Consider the following 18,871-nt stretch of genomic DNA (forward strand, 5'->3'; position numbering starts at 1 on the left):
AGTAGCGACATTTTGAGAAGGAACAAAACAAATAAATAATAGCCACATACATAGGGTCAAATAACACGCGCATATACTTGCAAACGCTTGACGCAATGTATGCCTCCCGTTTCGCGCCAGAGCTCGAGGATCCGCCAGAACGTGCATTCTGAATCTCCGACGCAAGCAAGAATGTCTTCGAGTGCAAGGTGTTGATGCTTGTGAAGATTAATTGCGGCTAGTCGTGACTGATTTTCCGATACATGATGGTCAATTTGTGATGTATGTATGTGGCTATTAATCTATTATTTATTTGTTTTGTTCTTTTCTCAAAATGTCGCTACTGTCAACCTTTTTGCAAACAGCTGTAAGCGCTCGATATCGAGGTTACATTATGAGCGTAGATGGCCAAATATAATATTCATTCATATGCGGTCGCCCAAGCTACCTGATCCAATATATCTCATCATCAACGCTTCTTTTTTTTATTCTCTCAGCTTTGACATCTAGTCTTAGAACTAACGATCACTGTGGATTGCCACTGGATCTCACTGCTGCTTGACCTCCGATGGGAACGGCGATATCTTCGGCGACATGCAATGTGGAGTTTCTGCATGAGGTGCGGTCATTTGACTCGCTTGTGGTCACAAAAGATGACACGTTCACTAATTCTTAAACGCCAAGGATATCGACAGTTCGTGCACCTGGCAGTGGAGCTCTCGCTTCCTAAAACGTTTAGGCGCTTTGAGCGAGAGAATAAAAAGATGTCCGGGAAAAGTTTATAAAACGGCCGCTCTGCTTCAGAACATATATCGCTCACCTTTAAATTTGCGTTCGATTTACGTTTCACGTTCTTATTGCTGAGCACTATCCCTTGAAATATGTCCGCCGCTCACGAGAAATCTGACGTTGTGGTGGAAGAGAAGCAAGTCGCTCTCAGTTATGATGTCTTGTCTCAAGTCAGTCATGCAGAAGGCATCGGGAGGGACTATGAACTCAAGTGTAATCTCAGTAAGCAAGGAACATTTAGGCCTTTCATGTACTGGTTGGCAACTTGTTGCTCATTGGATCAGTCAATAGATGTTTTCAAGAAGAGTGCGTAGAGCACAATTACAGTCTCGTGGCAGATAACTCAAGCTCATCCCACCGAACAGGATTGGCTTTGGTCGCTATCAATGGCAGCTCTTTGTTATTACTGGTCTAGGATGGCTCGCAGACAGTGAGATAAGAGTTGCACATATAGCACGTGTCTCGTCTGATTGGTCGCTGCTACTAGATCTCTGGCTGCAAGGTTTGGCGATTGTTCTTCCCCAGGTACAACAGGAGCTTAATCCGGTTCGGGTCGAGTACGCTGTCCTGGCAGAATTCGCTGGATTGATTGTTGGCGCCACAACATGGGGCATTATGGCTGACCTTATCGGAAGAAGGTTATCTTTCAATGTAAGTTACGTACAGAAAGTTGTGGGAGACTTTTTGATTGGCGACTGAAAGATCACACTCTTTCTCGCCGGCGTCTTTGGATTGGCAGCAGGAGGTGCACCGAATTTTGTGACATTTTGCTCCCTTATAGCATGCATGGGCTTTGGAGTCGGCGGCAAGTGAGCACATCTGTATCTGTAGGTGTAAAATTGGATCTAATCACACTCGACATCGGTGTTGGTATTTGCAGTTTGCCTGTTGATGGTAAGTGACATTCTGGCCAACAGACCTCATAATTTATTATCTATGCACTTGAAGGCGCTCTATATTTGGAACATATTCCACAGTCTCATCAGGTGCGTCGGTGTCCGCAACATTTTATCAGAGTTTAGGCATTAAATCTCTGAGCCCTAGTGGACTTTAACTCTTCTGTCGGTCTGGTGGGCGTTAGGACAATTGGTAGCATCTTTAATTAGTTGGGGTTTCATTGCCAACTTTTCCTGTATCCCGTCGATACCGGCTGGCCAATGCGCCAAATCTGCCAACATGGGATGGCGATACACATTGTAAGCCGTGTCTTAGTGACATTGTAGTGCACAAGATTGGTACTCATGCCTGTCTCTAGGTACACCCTGTATGTTTCTAATCACTTGCGTCAGTCCTACCTAATATCTCTATTAGCGGAGCTTTGACGTTCTTGATGTTCATATGCCGCTTCTTTGTTTTCGACGTGCAGGAGTCGTCGAAATTTCTGGTGGCGCAAGGTCGCGACGAAGAAGCCATCAAGGTTTTAACATAATACTACAGATTGTTGTCGGGCTCAGCTGAATGTTTCCGCAGGTCTTGGAACATATTGCAAGGCGTAACGGTAGAACCATTACGCTCAAACTCAAAGATCTGCAGGCAATATCTGGTGACACAACATCCAAGCCAGTACCGAATTTGTCCACCAACGTCCGGAATGCCTTTTCTGGAATGTCGCTGTATGTCGTCTGCTCTAACATCATATCAGTTACTGAGTCTGCTGCAGCTCGCATGTCCGTCCGCTCTTCTCTAGTAGGCGCTTGGCGATTAACACGACCCTTATCATCATTATCTGGGGGTGTGTACACCAAAAAATTGTGTATTCGCCTTTGTTGACTTGTGGATGTTCAGTTTAATTGGCATCGCATACCCACTTTTCAATGCATACCTCCCACTTTATCTTTCTGCAGACAGTTCAACATCCGGTTCGTCAAGCGTGAGCGAGACATACCGCAACTACTCAATCGTGTCCGTCCTTGGCGTCCCCGGGTCTCTCATTGCCTGTGCGACGGTAGATTATACTCGTGGCACTGGTCGGTGGCTCGTAGGGGGACGGAAATTTGTGTTGGCTGTGTCGACCATGCTGACTGGACTCTTCCTCTTCTTGTTCACAACGAGTAAGACAACAGCTGCAGTGCTCGGGTATTCTTGTGCCTCAGGTCTTACCCAGTGCGCAATCAACACTGACCTCATTAAACGCACATGCTGATTACACACACAGGAATGCGGTGCGGGTGATTTACCGAGTTGAGTATCATGCACTAATTCTTCCCTTTTAGATGTATGGGTCTTGTATGCGTATGTGAGTGATATGCTGGAGGAGCTGCCCGAGATCTCGAAATGTGACCCCAAATCTTACAGACCCCAGAGGTCTTCCCGGCACCTCACCGTGGTACGGGTGACGCGCTCTGTTCTGCGCTGAACCGCATCGGCGGATTTATCGCTCCTCTTATCAAGATTGCCACAACACCGCTCGATGGCAGTGTATCAGCAAACACAGCAAATGGGTGCGCCGTGATCGTGTCCATCTTTGTAAAGCTAATAATGGCCTTTGTATCTTGCAGTCCTGTCTTTGTGTCTGCCACATTGTTTATGGTTGCAGCCGTCTTGACGATATTGCTTCCTATCGAAGTGAGTCCGTGGATCTGGCGATCTCTACATGCACCTGATGTCTCATCTTATAGACTGCAGGCAAGATGGCTTTATGAGTCTCATGCACACGGCATACTCCAATATCAGGGTTGAGCCCGGGATGATTCGAATCTCGTGTCTAGTCATATAAAACATACATTTATCAATCGATTGCGAGACAGTCCCAACAGATTAACATAAAACAGAACAAAACAACAAGGAAATAAAACAACAACATAAGTCAGGGAAGCACATACATCAGTGATACAGTAGCGAGCAAACAAATTATCCTTGATATTTCTTGATTAAGTCCCTGAGACGCGCCTGACCAAATCCAAGGTCACCAGGGGTGCGAGTAACTCTGGGAATGGGAGTTTTAACAACACTTCTAAGATCTGATATTGTCTCCGAAATCATTGGGGGTAGAGGGCGAGATGCTGGAGTCCGGGGGTTGGGTGATGCACGAGCAAGAGAAGCGGTAGACGAAAGCATGGGCACGGCATGAGACGATGAAATAACAGCAGGAACTGTTGTGGCTTTAGTAGCCTTCCCGCGTCCCTCCCTGCTCGTATCGGCCGGACCATGGGTTTGCGATGTTGACAGCGAGGACTTGACGGGTAACTTTCCACCATGGTTAACAAGTTTCTTCATGGGCTGAGAAGCCCCATTTTGCTTTGCCTGTGTCTGCATCGTATCCGCTTTTGCGGCCCACAGCGAAGCAACTTCAGTGACCCTGCCGCCTTTCCCTCCGCGTGCAGAGCGGACGTCATACTTCACCCCTGGGCCAAGCGGTTGAGGGGAATAGCGGGGGTGATGAGGCGATAAGAAATGACGAGCAACTACAGCCATGGGATCAGCCCTTGCGGTGTCGGGGGATTTCGGTCCTGCAAGAGGTGTGCTCCCAATAGGTGTTGCAATGGTTGACTGGCCTGCCGACATCCTTCTCAAGATTGGACCCGGTACCAACGACTCCGCAGCGAGATTTTTCTTTTCCGCATCAGAGCTACTATGCATATTTTCCGGTGCAGGCGTAGTAGAGTGTCGAGTGCAAGCAGCCTTGAGCGTGGAAATAGTCACAAAGCCAGATGAGCGTGGGTTGGGAGTTGCAGAAACGTCGACGTTGATTGATGTTCCTGCAGGTTCTTGATCGCCAGACGAGGGCAACAGGTCTTCCGATGATGGTGGTAGCGCGAAAGGCTCGTTGTCAGTGATGGGAACGAAGTGGGATGCAGTGGGCGACATCGTAGATAACGAATCATCCACAAGCGGTGGGCTTGTGTCGATCTCCCCTAGCCATGCTGCAATCCGCCCTTTAACCTCACTGCGCAGTTTCCGCATATCGCCCTCCTTGCCTCTCTTCCGCTCCCGCTTCTGCGCGACCCGCCTCTCATCGTCCTCATCGCTATATTTGCTCTTCGCTCTTCCCCGTCCCCTCTGGGTGCGTACCTCGCGTTCATCATCACTCTGGCTGTGACGGCCACCTCGGTGTTGCGTCCTCTCATCCGAATCATGATCCTGCTCTTGCTCTCGTTCGTCTTCGTTACCTCGCAAGAAAGCGTCACGATCTGCAAGTGTCAGGCTCGATATGGCGCTGTCATTCACACCCGCGGGAGCCCCACTGGCTGGAATCTTGATTGGCTGCACCACGCTGCGCACGTCCGGGCGCAGCTCACCTATGTCTTGACGGCGTGTCCCTACCTCCGCAAGCAGGCGTCGCTCGAGGGCGTCCAGGCCGCTCTCTTGCAGGACGCCCTTGGCGTACTTAGTGCTCAGGCCAGATAACTCAGCCGGTGCGCGCGGGAATTTCACAGGAGTTATAGCTGCAAGTGGTGGCGTCGGTGGAGGGGGAAAAGCGAGCTCCAACTCAGGCTTGGGCACAGAGCGAGCGGGAACAGTAGTATCGGGAAATGCTGCCCGGACGTGCTGTTGAACACGTAATGGTCGTTTACCGGAGGGAACAGGAGGAATAGGGAGCGTCTTGTCTACGTTCGAGTCTACATTTGCCGCGCACTTTGGAAGATCTGCGCTTAGATCGCCGCTATGCCTGCCGACTTCGTCTGCCATGCGTTCCAAGGCACACACATTTTCGCTGCGTGGAGAAGGGCCTAAGTAGGACTGTTTTGGTGAAGGGATGGGGCGTGGTGAGTGCAATACACTTTGAGAGTCGTGAGGATTAGGGAGGGTGGGGATCTGGATTGTGCCAGGGTGCGAGCGACCAGGGGACACGTGTTGAGCAGAGGGCTGAGACAAGGGAAACCTGTGCGATAGTGGGGAGACTGAGCGGTGTCGAGAGGATAGACGCAGCGTTTGGGAAATGCGAGATGCACGAGTGCCTTTACCCTCTTCCGAATCCGCGAGGAACTGAGGGCTGCTTTCGGCAGCCTGTGGAGGGCAATATGACATAGGTGGATGGGGAGGCAGAAGATGGGCTGCTGGTGTAGGAAGACCTGATGATAAGCTTGTGTCATAATACAGGCATCTGAGGGTGAGGTTCGGCCGATGCTGGTCGAGGTGGTAGTGGTATATAGTGTTGGAAGTGCGGATTAGATGAAAATGAATCCCGAGGATAATACTGCTCCGAAAATGCAGGAGTGAAAGACTTATAATCCGCAATTAGAGACGGTGGTGGCCAGTACGTATGTAGTGGGTCGTATTGCTGTGATGAAAAATGAGGATCCACGTAGGATGCACCAGGAGGCGGTGAGAGCGGATAAGCGTGTGTAGGAGGTGATGCATACGGCTGTGGTAAAGTTGCAGGGACGGCGTAGGGTGACGCATGTGCTCTAGGTACGGCCAAAGGATGGTAAATGACCAGCGGAATTATAATTATGACAGGCTCGCTGGAGGTACTTCATTAAAGCGTTGCCCAGGAATGAGAGTGACACGACGCACCTCCCAATAGGCATATCAATCCGGAGTCTCAGGCTACAAAGAACTTCGAACAAACAGTCAGTTGGGTTTGCATCCTCACCGACGCGAGCACCGCCGCGAGATCCACGAGAAGACCGAGGAATATTAATCACTAAGTTGGCAATGCCTTCGATGTCAGGGGGGACCATATACTCGTGACCCCTGAACTCGACCTCAGTTACTGTGTCGGTTATTTTAAACGCGTCCTTATCCGCAGAGGGTGACGATAGTCGAAGTTCACGAGAAAGTGTGAGTGTAACCCCAGACGTCTGCAAGGTTCATGCTAAGTTAATCCCATAGAAAACGAGAGTCAGCACGACAAACCCAGTTGAGTGAATGATTCTTCAGGTGCAACTCGACACAAGCGACCTCCCCAGCGACGATGGGACCATTCATGACAAAAGCTTGGGCCCAAATGTTTCCACCCTCGGCGACAGCGAAGCCTTGAGGGCGCTTCGACGGTGCTCGGGTATCGCAATATTCGACTACGTTGACGTTTTGGTGATCAGTCACGAGACGCTTCTCTCCTCTCCAAGCAACGCCCACGCTCGCTCGTATTTCATATCGTATTTGAGCAGGACCGAATGATATTGAGGCGGGGGACGAAGGCGGGAGAGGAAAGCGAAAGAAAAATGTAGTGAGACCACGACGTGCAGGGTAATGATGGGCCGGAAGGAGGGATTCTCCAGGTGGAGGATCAAAGTCAGATTGGATCGCATTCGATGGCGGGAGTCCTGGTCCTTGGAACAGTCTGCGGGAGTGGATAAAGGTGGAAGTGCCTGAGTGGTCACGAGACGTAATTTCTGGGTTATGCATTAAGTATTAGCTGGTGGTCGTGTACTAATGAATAAAATAAACAAACCTTGGACGGCGAATAACTCGACCATCATAAGACCAATTCCAAGACCGCATTCACCATCACCGCGACATTCAACTTCCATTTTTCCAGAAACATTGTTGCCAGCCACGAATATGGGGTCAGATAGCGTCAGGGACACCTTGACCTTGGAGTGATGTGGTGAAGCATTCATAGGCACCGGACGAGATTGGAGCGCCATGTTGTGATTTTTTGGCTGAAATAGCAGTGAGAGCTGAGAAACAAGTGGCTGATATGATCAAGCAGGTAGAGATAGTGACAGATACCAGAAACAACGATGGTGCAGTGGATGATTACCCAGGTAAGAGGCACAACCGAAATGAGCCATGATGGGCGACATGGCAAATAAGCAGTGAATTACACGGAGGTCATGATGTTCCTGTTAATGAATTTAGTCGTTCAGCTTGGTTTCAGCTCAGCGACAGTGTCCTCTTGTAGCAGTACTGGTCAAGCCTCAAGGTACCCAGAGTGGGGTGTTTGGTCTTATTAGGATGAGAAGCCTATGCTTGCTTAGTAATAAATATTTCTGGGGTGGAGAGTAGACTGTGCCGGCCGACTAGACTTGAAGCTTTGGAGGACAGCGGAGGCATGACTCGGAGGGCCATAACGTCGATCCATCCAACAAAAAGTTTCGCAGGGCTTGTGTGTTTCGTTGTCAAATACTCATACATTTTCATCCACTTCGAAACCTTCTGCTGGCCCAGTGCAAACAAAGAAACAAACTTCGATTGCTTATAAGTATATCAATTATGAACACAACCTCACATCATCTTCATGCTGTGTCCATCTCAGCTGCCTTCTCCGAGTCGGACTGGACACCGCCTTCTTCAAACCCTGCTGTTCGCTCAATAATATTGGTCTCCACTGTTCCGTCGGATACAGTCGCTGAGAATGCTATAGTCGTACGTGCTGCAACAGCTCGCGTTTGCTCCGAAGTGATTGCCCGCCCCCTTGCTACACGGATAATGATGAGCAATTGGGCAATGCCCTAAAAACAGGCTAGCGTCAGATACACAGACAATACAGATTGCCGTCTGCTTACCTGGACATGACTGATAGACAGGAAACATAGATTGGAGACATTGCTATGCATACCAAAGGAAACAATGAAAACAATGGCATAGACAACGTATGCCATGGCGGACTCGACGACCATGAGGACGATGGTATCATAGGTGCTAGAATCATATTCTCGTATGATCTGCTTCATCATGCCTCGCATGGAGAGCAAACGACTCGTCACGAGGACGGAGTACGTGACAGTGAGCCCCACTTCGAGGGAGAGGTAGGCTAGCTCGGTGTTGATATTGTAGAATACGGCACCGGCGCTCGACTCGACCAAGACAAGAATAGCCATTGCTGCTCAAGATGTCAGTGACTACTGTCATTTGACAAACGATGAACCGTACCAATCATGCCAATATAGAGGGTGATCATCGGGACCATCACGTATCTTGCCCAATTCCATATCACGAAACATCGGTGAAGCTAAAGTATTCCAAGAATTAGGTCTGCACCAGGTCTATACCGCGAACTATTCAGCTCACAAGTAACGCTTGCATAAACAACTCCATGACGAAGTAACTGGATGAAACTGTCAACACTGAGGGTCTGTAGATGGATGGGAAAAGGCACTTTACCAGGCAATCGCCATAACATTGATGGGGTAATCCATTTCATCCTCAATTAATGCGACCGGCCCACCAGACGCACCACGAAGGTCTATCCAGATCATCTGGGTGTATTTTGCGTTCGCAGCGAAACCTATTGTCCCCAATATAAACGTTATAAAGACGTAGGCAAGAAGGGTGAAGCGATGTTCTGCAATCTTCCCCCCATGTCGAGGCCGTTGCATGAGAGCGATCGCAGCTTGCACTGTAAGGATGAAGAATCCGCCTGTTGCGGTACATGAGTCAACTTCCAAATTGTCATATGTCGACTCAAAATGCACCATAAGATACTGCTCCTAATATCATTCCATCGAGACGAGATCGCTCAAGCCACAGATCTGTCGACGGGGTGTCGGATGACATGGCCCAGAATTTGGTCGCGGACTAGGTAAAAGGAGGTCAATTGGGGAAGACAACCAGATCAAGTGCTCGATGCGCCCTATCCAATGGTGAAGATAACCAAGAAGACAGTCAGGGACGAGTGGGGAAGAAGCAACGGAGTGGGGAAGAAGCGACAATTATAAGGAGATTCAGATAAATTCAGAATAGAACGAACGAACGTTTCTGCTTGAGAGTCGACAGATATTGACACTCTGAGTAGAACATTCCCAACACAATGAGTGTCACTCTCATCCCTGGAGTGTTTTGCGACAGCGTGTTGGTCAGGTAGCAAGTACTTACTTATGTAGCGCATACGATGATAGCGGTGCGACATTCAGAGTGGGGCTTCCAACTGGGCGTGCCACGACGGCGTCCAGTGCCGGACGGGTCAACCTTCGCGGCACTAGTGGCGCCCAGGCCATGGTTATCACGAATGATGATTGGTCTAATCCTACTACAGTGCGAAGTCAGTGCGTTTCAGAGTATATCATCGCAACATCTTCACTGTGAATGTTTTGAAGAAATCCTACACATTAGTACATATGCAGTGGGAGATACACTCAAAAAACACACAAGGTACAGCTGGGGACAGATGACAGAGAGAACCTCAAAATCATTTTCGGCTCCGGCCTTCATTGATGCAGTATAAAAGTAGAACCATGTTCCCCACACACACGCGCGGACAGGCACGGCATACATGCATGTCTACAACACAAGTTCAAGTTCGACCCTGTTTATGCTACACAAATTTCCGTCCCATTGGCATCAAGGGATTGCAACTGAACACCGTCCTGCTCAGGCCTAGCTGCTCGCTCAATATTGGTTTCCTCTGGTGCGTCCGATGCAGTCCCCGAGAACGCTATATACGTAGACACAACAGCAGCTGGGGTTGACAGCTCGCATGTAATTGCCTGCCCCCGTGCTACACGGATAATAATAAGTAACTGGGCAATGCCCTAGCACCACACCAAGATTGCATGAGAGACGCAGATGACTCAAATTTCTGTTTGCTTACCTGGACATGACTAATAGACAGGAAACATAGATTGGTGATATTACTATGCAGAGCGAAGGAAACTATGAAAATAATGGCGCAGACAGAGTATAGCATAGCGGATTCGACGACCATGAGAATGCTGGTAACGTAGATGCTAGAGTATTCCTGTTCTTGCATGACCTGCCTCATCAGACCTCGCATGACGAGCAAGCGATTCGTCACGAGAACGGTATAGATGACACTGAGCCCCACCGCGGTGCAGAGGTAGGCAAGCTGGACATTGATATCGTACCATATGACGCCGGCACTCGACTGGATCAAGACGAGGATAGACATTGCTGCTGAAGATGTCAGTGACTGCTGTCGCTTGATAAATCATGGACCGCACTAATCATGGCGATATAGATAGCGGACATCGGGATTATCACGTATCTCGCCCAATTCCATATCACACAACATCGGTGAAGCTAAATATTTTGAGTCAGACCTGTCCTGCCCATATGGAAAATATTCAACTTACAAGCAGGGCTTGCATAAACCACTCCATGACGAAGTAACTACAATAACGTCAACATCAAAGGTCCTGATATGGATAGGCAAAGGCATTTCACCAGGAAATCGCCACAATATTGATAGGGTAAGCCACTTCATTCTCAATTAATGCGACCGGCCCACCAGGCGTATCACGAAGGTCTATCCAGATCATCTGGGTGTATTTTGCGTTCGCAGCGAAGCCTATTGTCCCCAATACAAAAGTGATCAAGACGTAGGGAAGTAGAGCTAAGCGATGATCTGCAATCTTCCCACCATGTTGAGGCCGTCGCATGAGAGTAGCCGCCGCTTGTACAGTAAGGATAAAGAATCCGCCTGTTGCGGTACATATGTTAACTTCCAAATTGTCGCAGACTGAAAACTTACCGTAGGATACTGCTCCTAACATCATTCCGTCGAGACGAGATCGCTCAAGCCACAGATCTGTCGGTGGGGTGTCGGATGACATGGCCCACAATTTGGTCACTGACCGGTATAAGGAGGTCGGGATAAATATTGCCGAAGCGCCCTATTCGGTGGTGGAAATAGCCAAAAGGATGATTGAGAAAGAGTGGGCAGAGCTTGAAACGTCCTCGTCATAGTAGTATCACGGATTTATGATTCGATGATCGAATAGCAGTGCTCAGCTGGTGCGGATATTCTCACCTTTACAGCGAAAATTTGGACAGGCATTCCTATAGACTGACCATGGCCGCCGCCAAGTGAGTTTGCCCAACTTGCGGTTGGTCGAACAAAGTTAGCAATCTCGTCTGATTGGACCGTGACATACGAACAAGATAGCGACCAGCGGCGTTATTGGATGCCTGTATATTTATACCAGAGTGGCGTAGCTCTGAGAGACTAGCTCAAACTTGGGTTCAAACTTTTGCGGTCGGAATCCCGACTTGACACCAGTCACTGGGGTTGATGTTGCAGCTGGTACAGGTACACACGGGAACGACCGGAGTTGAACGTTCAACATTCAACGTTCAAACGTTCACCTGTTAAAAGGTACCGTTCAGGCGGCCTTTGTGAACATCCCTAATTAGCGAATTGCAACCTGTCTGCAGCGGTGTTTACCTGGACCTCGTTACATATGGTCACTTGGTACTTGAGTAAAGTCAAGTAAGTGCAGACTGCGCAGAAGGCTTGAAGCTTGAATTCAAGGATGTTCAGTGTTACTATTTGCCCTTGTTAGCCTCGGAGCCCGCCCACACGGCCGTAACTCTTGCTCGACGCAGCAACATTGATACAACCAAGCAAGTGAGAATCATGTCAAGGTAATACACTTATTTTCCCATGCGCAATAATGTTTACAGTTTTGATTGAGCAGCCAACAAGACTACGCTGTTTGCATGCACGCATTGACTTGTATGGGAATGATCACTTGTCATCTCAGATCGACCCTATCGCTCACAAACTCGTTTTTTAGTGATCGGCGTACAAAACCATGACGAAAGGTCTCGCTATAATATATCAGTCGAGCTTGATGATGTGGAAATTTTTCGAACAACCCAGATACTTGGGGTGGGTAAAATAGTGTTCAACACAAAATGTAATGCGTAAGTCAGGCTCTTATCCCACCGTGACTACTTCAACTTTTTTCATTCTTGAAGCACGGGAAAAGACGCTAGCATCGTGCGGTTTAAGCTATACAAGATTATAGACGATGAAGCCGAGACTACATCAGTGGAAGGGGAGGTGCAGTACTCTCTAGCAGAACTGAAGTCCGCACATGGCATCGAACAAGACGATGGCAAGTTTCACCTTCTGACCCCATGAGTGACCGACTGATACCCGATGCAGGTTTTTCTATAGATTTACTTCCATCAAGTGTTTCGTTATCTGTCCGATTGATGCCTTCCCAGAATGAAGAAAGGTTTGAATAAGCTTTTTGGAGTTTTTGTTGAGCCTTATATGCCATCTACAGGAGCGATGCAGGTGCTAGGTGCCTCACGCCTGTACGACCCATCCATTGACACAGGAGGTCATACTCTAATCGGGCTCCAGTCTGCAGATGATGACTCGGGAACCGGTCTTCAAAATATGGATTGGGGCTCATTGAGTGATCGAGCAAATAGCCTCATGAGTAGCTACAACCAGACGCACCGAGGTGAAGACATAGAAGAGGCCATCCGAATCCTTTCAGCGTGGTACAGTGGCTTGCCCTCTAGTAGTGAAGATCGCGCTGCTTGTGCCAACAGCATTGGTCTCGCGTTCCATATGCGTCTCCGGCACTCGAATAGCATTGACGACCTCGAGCAAGTCGTACATTACTGGAGTATAACTATAGAGTCATGGACTTCTGGATCACCTTATTACGTCCCTTTGGTGGTCAACTTGGGAGGCATGCTTCGCAGGAGGTTTGAATGGCAAGGAAAATTCGAGGACGTCGAACAAGCCATTATGATGTATAGCGCAGCTACCTCCAGCTGTCCTCCAGATAGCCCATATCGTCACAACCTCCTCAACAATTACGCTATCGCAGTTTTTAGTCGTTTTGGGCAGACTGGAGATCCTCAAGACCTGGATCTCTCGATTCAAATCCACCAGGAATGTCTGTCGCTGCGACCACCTGGCCACCCAAGCCGTTTCTCGACCCTGTCAAGCCTTGCCGATGCAATATGTGTTCGCTATCATCATAGAGGAAACGTGGATGATCTCACCAGTGCAATGGCATACCACCACGGAGCGTTAGAACTTTGTCCAGCCGAAAGTCCATCTTACGTAACAATTCTCATGAATATCGGACTCGCATTGCGGTATTCATTCGAGCACAACGGTGACCTGCAGAACTTAAATACAGCAATAAAGTATTATAGCGTTGCGCTAGCAACTTGCCCTGATAATCACCCGACACGATCTTCCCTCCTCGCCAACTACGCGGGTGATCTCTATACGAGATTTACGCAGAGTGGAGACATCAATGACCTCAAGTATGCAATCGAGCTCTATACCAACTCCTTAGCCAATCAGTCCCCCACGCATGCATATCGCTTCTCCTCCCTCCACGGTCTTGCGATCGCTTTGATGAGTCGCTTCAAGGTTTACGGCGTTCCCGAGGATCTTAATCTCGCCATAACACACATAACATCTTCCATGGCTCTGTGTGGACCCTCGCACCCAGAACATATATCTGTGATTATGGTCTGGATCAATTGCCTCATCATACGCTACAAGACGCGTGGAGATATCATTGATCTCGATGCTGCTGTCGAGCACTCTGAGGCAGCCATACATTTCTGCCCGAGAGAGAGTCCTAACTACTTTCCCTTGTTGACTCATGTCAACAACGCCTTGTCTGCACGGTTTTCTCGGAGACAAGACGTTCGAGATCTGGAGAGGATAATTGATTACTGCGACTCAGCTCTCAGAGATGTCCCAGATCACCATATCTCCAATCGAGTCCTTGCCATGGATCGTGCAGATGCTCTGCTACAGCGATATTTCCATGAAGGGGGCATGAACGCCCTAGAGCATGTCATCTCATTTTACCGAGACATAATGCAAGATTTATCTAGAGGTCATCAAGCCTTTTCCCGTGCCCTCATTCAACTAGCATCTGCACTTCAAGCTCGCTTTGAGCAGAACGGGAACGCAGACGATCTTAATTGCGCAGTCAATCACTATCGCACGGCATGCGAGGCGTGCCCTCCTGGTCATGATGACCACTCTGCTGCCTTCTCGGGTCTCGGAAACGCTCTCCTACTGCGATACCAAATATTCGGTCCCCTGGATGACCTCGATGAAAGCTTAGTTCATCTAGCTCATGTTGTCGAAGCCCGTGCTTTGGCCACCTACCATCCGGACTATCCCAAAGGTCTTGCCAATTTTGCATACGCCATCTTCGCCCGCTTCCAAAACCAACACGACATCACTGATCTGGACATCGCAGTGAATTATCTACAGGCGGCTCGGGATCATCCCAACCAATCAGAGGGACGGCACATTTTGACTTACCTTGCCACTGCACTATCTGCTCGTTACAATGAACGAGAAGACATCGATGATTTGCAAGAAAGTATCAAGATGTTTGAAACAGCGCTTCCCATGTTTGCCCCCAATAACCCCCAGGCGCTTCACCTCCGCCGAAACCTTGCTCGTTCTTTGCAGAAAATGTATGTAAAACGACAGACGATCGAAGATTTGAATGCTGCGATTGCCCATTTTGAGGCATATGTGATGATCTCGCCAGAGGATCATCCCGATTTGCCGCTTGCGCTGATTTCCCTATCAAGCTGCAGGCATATGCGTGCAAATGCGGGTAAAGACGATGACGGCTTTCGCAATGCTCTCTCACTTCTTGCCACTGCCAGTGAGAAGCTGCCCGAAGCACACCCATGGTTTTTCCTCGCTTACCACCTGTACACGACAATTTATGGAGATTACTACAGGCTAACCGAGGACGCTTCGTTTCTGGAGAAGGCATTCCAGTATCACCAACTGGGTTCTAGCGCACCTGGGATCCACACATGGGATCAGCTTACTGCGGCTTTGCGTTGGAAAACGGATGCCGATGTTTTTCATCATACGTCGGCTCTGGAAGCATACAAAACTTCTATGAAGCTACTCGATCGTCATATTATGGCTACTCCTACGGTTTCTGGGCGCTATAAAGCTTTGCTCGGAAGTATATTGCGTGATACGCCCTCACTCGCTGCAGATGCTACTGCCTGCGCGATCGGCGCGGGCGATCTCGAGCTGGCAGTCGAACTCTCAGAACAAGGCAGAGGCCTTCTTTGGTCCCAGATGTCTCGCTTTCGAGCAACCATCAATGATTTGCGAGTCGTTGATGAGGAAGGGCGTCAACTTGCGGATGAATTCGGGTTCCTTAGCGCTGAGCTTGAGAGGAGACAGTCTGATTCCTCCTCAGGTATCAGGACTGTCACTGAAACACTGAGACGAACACAGCAGGAGGAAGAGGCACGTCAATATCGCCAGGTCTCTTCTCAATGGGATGCTGTAGTGAGCAAAATACGGCAAAAGCAAGGATTTGCATATTTCTTGGCCCCAATGCCCTACAAAGAGCTAAGGGCAGCTGCGATTGCAGGCCCCGTCGTTGTCATCAATGCAAGCATAAAGCGATGCGATGCGATCATCATTACCAAAATCGGGCCTCCTCGACTCATTCCACTTCCCGATGCCTCGCAAGTGGGCATTACCACCATGTCTGATGACTTCCGCAATGTCCTTCGGAATACTGCAGGAGTTGGAGAAGAGAAGATGAGAGAAACGCAACTTATACCCGTCTTCCGCAGACTTTGGGATGCTGTGTTGGCTCCTGTTGTTGAGGTACTTTTGACCATCGTGCCGAAGGGCTCTCGTGTTTGGTGGTGCCCAACTTCGAAACTCACTTCGCTGCCCATTCACGCTGCTGGACCATACCGCAAGGGAGCAAGCAACATGCCCAACGTTTATGTTTCGTCATATACACCAACCCTCTCTGCCTTAATACGCTCAAGGCGGCAAAATATATCCAAGGTCGCGCCGAATACTCTGTCCTTCGTTTCCATAGGTCAATCAAAACCGGAATCCAGAAGTGGAGAAAGGGAGTTGGAAGCGGTAGGAGCAGAGCTTGAGCTTGTCAAATCCCTTGTACCTCCATCAATGTCATGCTCAGAGGTCTCCGGGGACGAAGGAACCGTTAGCGGGGCGATCCAAGCCTTAAAAACTAATTCATGGGTCCACCTTGCCTGCCACGGCAAGCAAGATCTTGTTCAGCCGTTTGATTCGTCCTTTGCTCTCCGCGACAAGCCATTGCGGCTTTCAGACATCATACAAGCCGAACCAGAAAATCCGGAGTTCGCTTTCCTGTCTGCTTGTCATACTGCGGTTGGTGACAAGAACGCACCTGATGAAGTCATCCATCTCGCCGCAGGGATGCAGTTTTCTGGTTTCAGAGGTGTCATCGGTACAATGTGGGCGGTGGATGATACCACTGCTCACCATATGGTGAAAGAATTCTATGGTGCGATGTTTAGCGGTAAAATCAACTGCACGAACGCAGCTAGGGCTCTAAATAAGGCTTCCAAAGCCGTCGACAAGGATAAAGTACCAATGGACCAGAGAGTCGTGTTCATTCATATTGGAGCATAGTCTTTCAGCTGCGCAGTGTATCTTATAGATCTGTGGATTCCAGGGCATATGCATTTGTGACGATCGAGTATCGAGTACTTTATAGTAGTACGCTTAGATGTTGCATATTATGACGGTTGGAGTCCGCGCCTCGGGCATTATGCTTCAGAAGTGGGACACACATTGTCAACGTTACTCCACCGGTAATAGTGCTGCTCACGCGGCAAGTCTGAAAACTAAACAGCAGGAAGGGGTTGCAATTGAGAGGTCGGTGACTAGTGAGAAATTAGACGTAAGGAACTGACGAAGTCCAGGCTCCTTAGCTATGATCGTGACAAACATGCATGCAAGTTCAATTGGGAAGGGAGAACAAGGCGTTGGCAACAACTTGCTAAGGAAATACTTGAAGCAGCCTGGGCCCTGGTGGCATTAAAGATAAGCGACTGCTTATGGAAGTTCCGAGAACCAATTCCGAGTCAATGTTCAATCCCAGTGAAAATCGACAAGAAACAGGCCGATATGTGGCGAAACAGGTCGAAGTAGATAATGAGGTAAATAGAAATCTAAGAAATTCGAGACGAGAAATGCTCAATTTTGTGCAAAATGCAAACAATCTTTGCTAACGTCAAAAATGCAAGAATGGTGTTGTAATTTGCACAGTGCATTCGACAAACTTAGCATTTGCGACACTTACGTCGTGCATATCTTATATCATAATCACGCTTTGCACTTACAGATCGAAATTTCTCTAAGTCACCACATACCATACCATGGACAATCTCCAGGCTGGTATATACCGGCCACACGACACTGCCGTCGTTTATGTCTGCGATTGCGATGTATGTCTCCGAAAGAACTGCGGAAAACCCAAGCAGGTCAAACGCACCGCATACTTCGAGCATCGGCCTGGTAGACTTGCCAAACACAATGTGTCAAAATCGACGAATCTGCTCTAGTACCGTCCGTCTCCTCAGCAAACGAGCAAACGGAGACTCTTAATGTGGAGGTGCGTAGTCCGACTCTGATATTTTTAAATACTAACTTCAACTGCACTCGCTAGATAAAAAATCCACTGTAAGTCCTATGTCTCGATACTGGTCTATGTACTGATATATTAATCTAGGGATCACGTTCTCTTGAAACCTCGACCTCGACCTATCCCAAAAGTGACCCCGGTGCCCTCAACCAATGCCCAAACCAACTCACCGGCACCTTCCAACGACTCGATACCTACGCCATCCTTAACGGTGACCCCAACAAACTCCGACTCTGATGCAGCATCGCTCTCAGTCAAGAGAGAGCTGCTTGTAGCTGCGCCCGCTAAGAAAACTCGTCAACCCAGTGTGAAACCAATGCGTATTGGCACGAAAGTAACACCTCGGTATGTCTTAGTTGATGTTACTTACTAGCATTTTCTAATCTTTTCCGTCCTTGTAGTAATCTGTGTGCACTCGATTGGCAAGCAAAAGGTCACCAGCGTGAACCGGCTAGTGCATTCGCACTCTACTGGAACAATCTGTCGGCCAGTATCAAGGAGGTATGTGCTACATCGCAAACACCTTCCCGCGCTAATGTGTTACACCAGGAATACAAACGAATGGCCGCAGCGCAGGTGAGTGTCGTCGTGCCTGCTGGTACTATAGGCCACTGTACTAACTGGTTCTTCTATTACTACAGATTGGCTCTTCTTCGACACTCCAAGGCAGGGACAGTGAGAATGAGCACCATGACTAGCGGTGGGATCCCGATGGATGTGTGCAGGCGTCGAGAATCGGGATGGCGGGCGAGGCGGCGGGATGGCAGCGCAGCGCGCAGTGGGTACCCCAGTGATAGCGATACCTAGCGATACCCCCAAACAATAGCGATACTCCTCGATATTCTGATTTGATTGCATTAGCTGTGTATCGATTACATTTTTGATTCAAATCGAGCGAGAATCCGTATGTAAATGTCTATCTAAACAGTCTCGATCTGTATCTTTTTGCGTCTCGAAAAGTGCCGTTTTTTCGAAAGACCTCGAAACGCAGCGATAAATTTGACAGCCTCAATTTTTCTAGACGTATATCGTTACGTATCTACCTCTTTCTCGTCGATTTT

At 48.8% G+C, this 18,871-nt stretch overlaps 6 protein-coding genes across 6 annotated transcripts; 3 read left to right on the forward strand and 3 right to left on the reverse strand.

Annotated features, from left to right (window-relative positions):
• Window positions 1-860: 860 nt before the first annotated feature.
• BJ212DRAFT_1478134 (MFS general substrate transporter) lies at window positions 861-3,410 on the forward strand (the record flags this gene model as incomplete). The annotated part of the gene is made up of 18 exons (XM_041339664.1): window positions 861-990; window positions 1,060-1,078; window positions 1,134-1,198; window positions 1,256-1,419; window positions 1,471-1,577; window positions 1,649-1,662; window positions 1,717-1,754; window positions 1,813-1,964; window positions 2,024-2,032; window positions 2,080-2,185; window positions 2,239-2,375; window positions 2,429-2,500; window positions 2,554-2,871; window positions 2,924-2,930; window positions 2,982-3,000; window positions 3,071-3,209; window positions 3,267-3,333; window positions 3,387-3,410. The coding sequence occupies 18 exons, from the start codon at window positions 861-863 to the stop codon at window positions 3,408-3,410; spliced, it is 1,587 nt and encodes a 528-aa protein (XP_041196102.1).
• A 208-nt stretch (window positions 3,411-3,618) lies between these two features.
• BJ212DRAFT_1265942 (uncharacterized protein) lies at window positions 3,619-7,301 on the reverse strand (the record flags this gene model as incomplete). Its single annotated transcript, XM_041330526.1, has 5 exons — window positions 3,619-5,694; window positions 5,807-6,173; window positions 6,226-6,512; window positions 6,568-7,046; window positions 7,106-7,301. 5 exons carry the CDS (start codon window positions 7,299-7,301, stop codon window positions 3,619-3,621), a joined length of 3,405 nt encoding a protein of 1,134 aa, XP_041196103.1.
• A 574-nt stretch (window positions 7,302-7,875) lies between these two features.
• BJ212DRAFT_975522 (uncharacterized protein) lies at window positions 7,876-9,268 on the reverse strand. Its single transcript, XM_041344490.1, has 6 exons — window positions 9,072-9,268; window positions 8,761-9,016; window positions 8,668-8,704; window positions 8,530-8,608; window positions 8,163-8,479; window positions 7,876-8,108 (listed from the first exon to the last, which is right to left on the reverse strand). The coding sequence occupies exons 1-6, from the start codon at window positions 9,151-9,153 to the stop codon at window positions 7,893-7,895; spliced, it is 987 nt and encodes a 328-aa protein (XP_041196104.1). The 5' UTR covers window positions 9,154-9,268; the 3' UTR covers window positions 7,876-7,892.
• A 510-nt stretch (window positions 9,269-9,778) lies between these two features.
• BJ212DRAFT_975407 (uncharacterized protein) lies at window positions 9,779-11,524 on the reverse strand. The gene is made up of 6 exons (XM_041344489.1): window positions 11,087-11,524; window positions 10,780-11,035; window positions 10,689-10,725; window positions 10,557-10,635; window positions 10,187-10,506; window positions 9,779-10,127 (listed from the first exon to the last, which is right to left on the reverse strand). The coding sequence occupies exons 1-6, from the start codon at window positions 11,166-11,168 to the stop codon at window positions 9,906-9,908; spliced, it is 996 nt and encodes a 331-aa protein (XP_041196105.1). The 5' UTR covers window positions 11,169-11,524; the 3' UTR covers window positions 9,779-9,905.
• Window positions 11,525-12,307: 783 nt separating this feature from the next.
• BJ212DRAFT_975403 (CHAT domain-containing protein) lies at window positions 12,308-16,893 on the forward strand. The gene is made up of 3 exons (XM_041344488.1): window positions 12,308-12,455; window positions 12,506-12,578; window positions 12,630-16,893. The coding sequence occupies exons 2-3, from the start codon at window positions 12,569-12,571 to the stop codon at window positions 16,793-16,795; spliced, it is 4,176 nt and encodes a 1,391-aa protein (XP_041196106.1). The 5' UTR covers window positions 12,308-12,455; window positions 12,506-12,568; the 3' UTR covers window positions 16,796-16,893.
• Window positions 16,894-17,544: 651 nt separating this feature from the next.
• BJ212DRAFT_1478140 (uncharacterized protein) lies at window positions 17,545-18,636 on the forward strand (the record flags this gene model as incomplete). Its single annotated transcript, XM_041339665.1, has 8 exons — window positions 17,545-17,613; window positions 17,688-17,780; window positions 17,835-17,848; window positions 17,898-18,155; window positions 18,212-18,311; window positions 18,360-18,386; window positions 18,452-18,485; window positions 18,536-18,636. 8 exons carry the CDS (start codon window positions 17,545-17,547, stop codon window positions 18,634-18,636), a joined length of 696 nt encoding a protein of 231 aa, XP_041196107.1.
• Between the last annotated feature and the right edge of the window lie 235 nt (window positions 18,637-18,871).

This window comes from Suillus subaureus (assembly GCF_016647635.1).
Source record: "Suillus subaureus strain MN1 chromosome Unknown BJ212scaffold_7, whole genome shotgun sequence".
Classification (NCBI taxonomy): Eukaryota; Fungi; Basidiomycota; class Agaricomycetes; order Boletales; family Suillaceae; genus Suillus; species Suillus subaureus.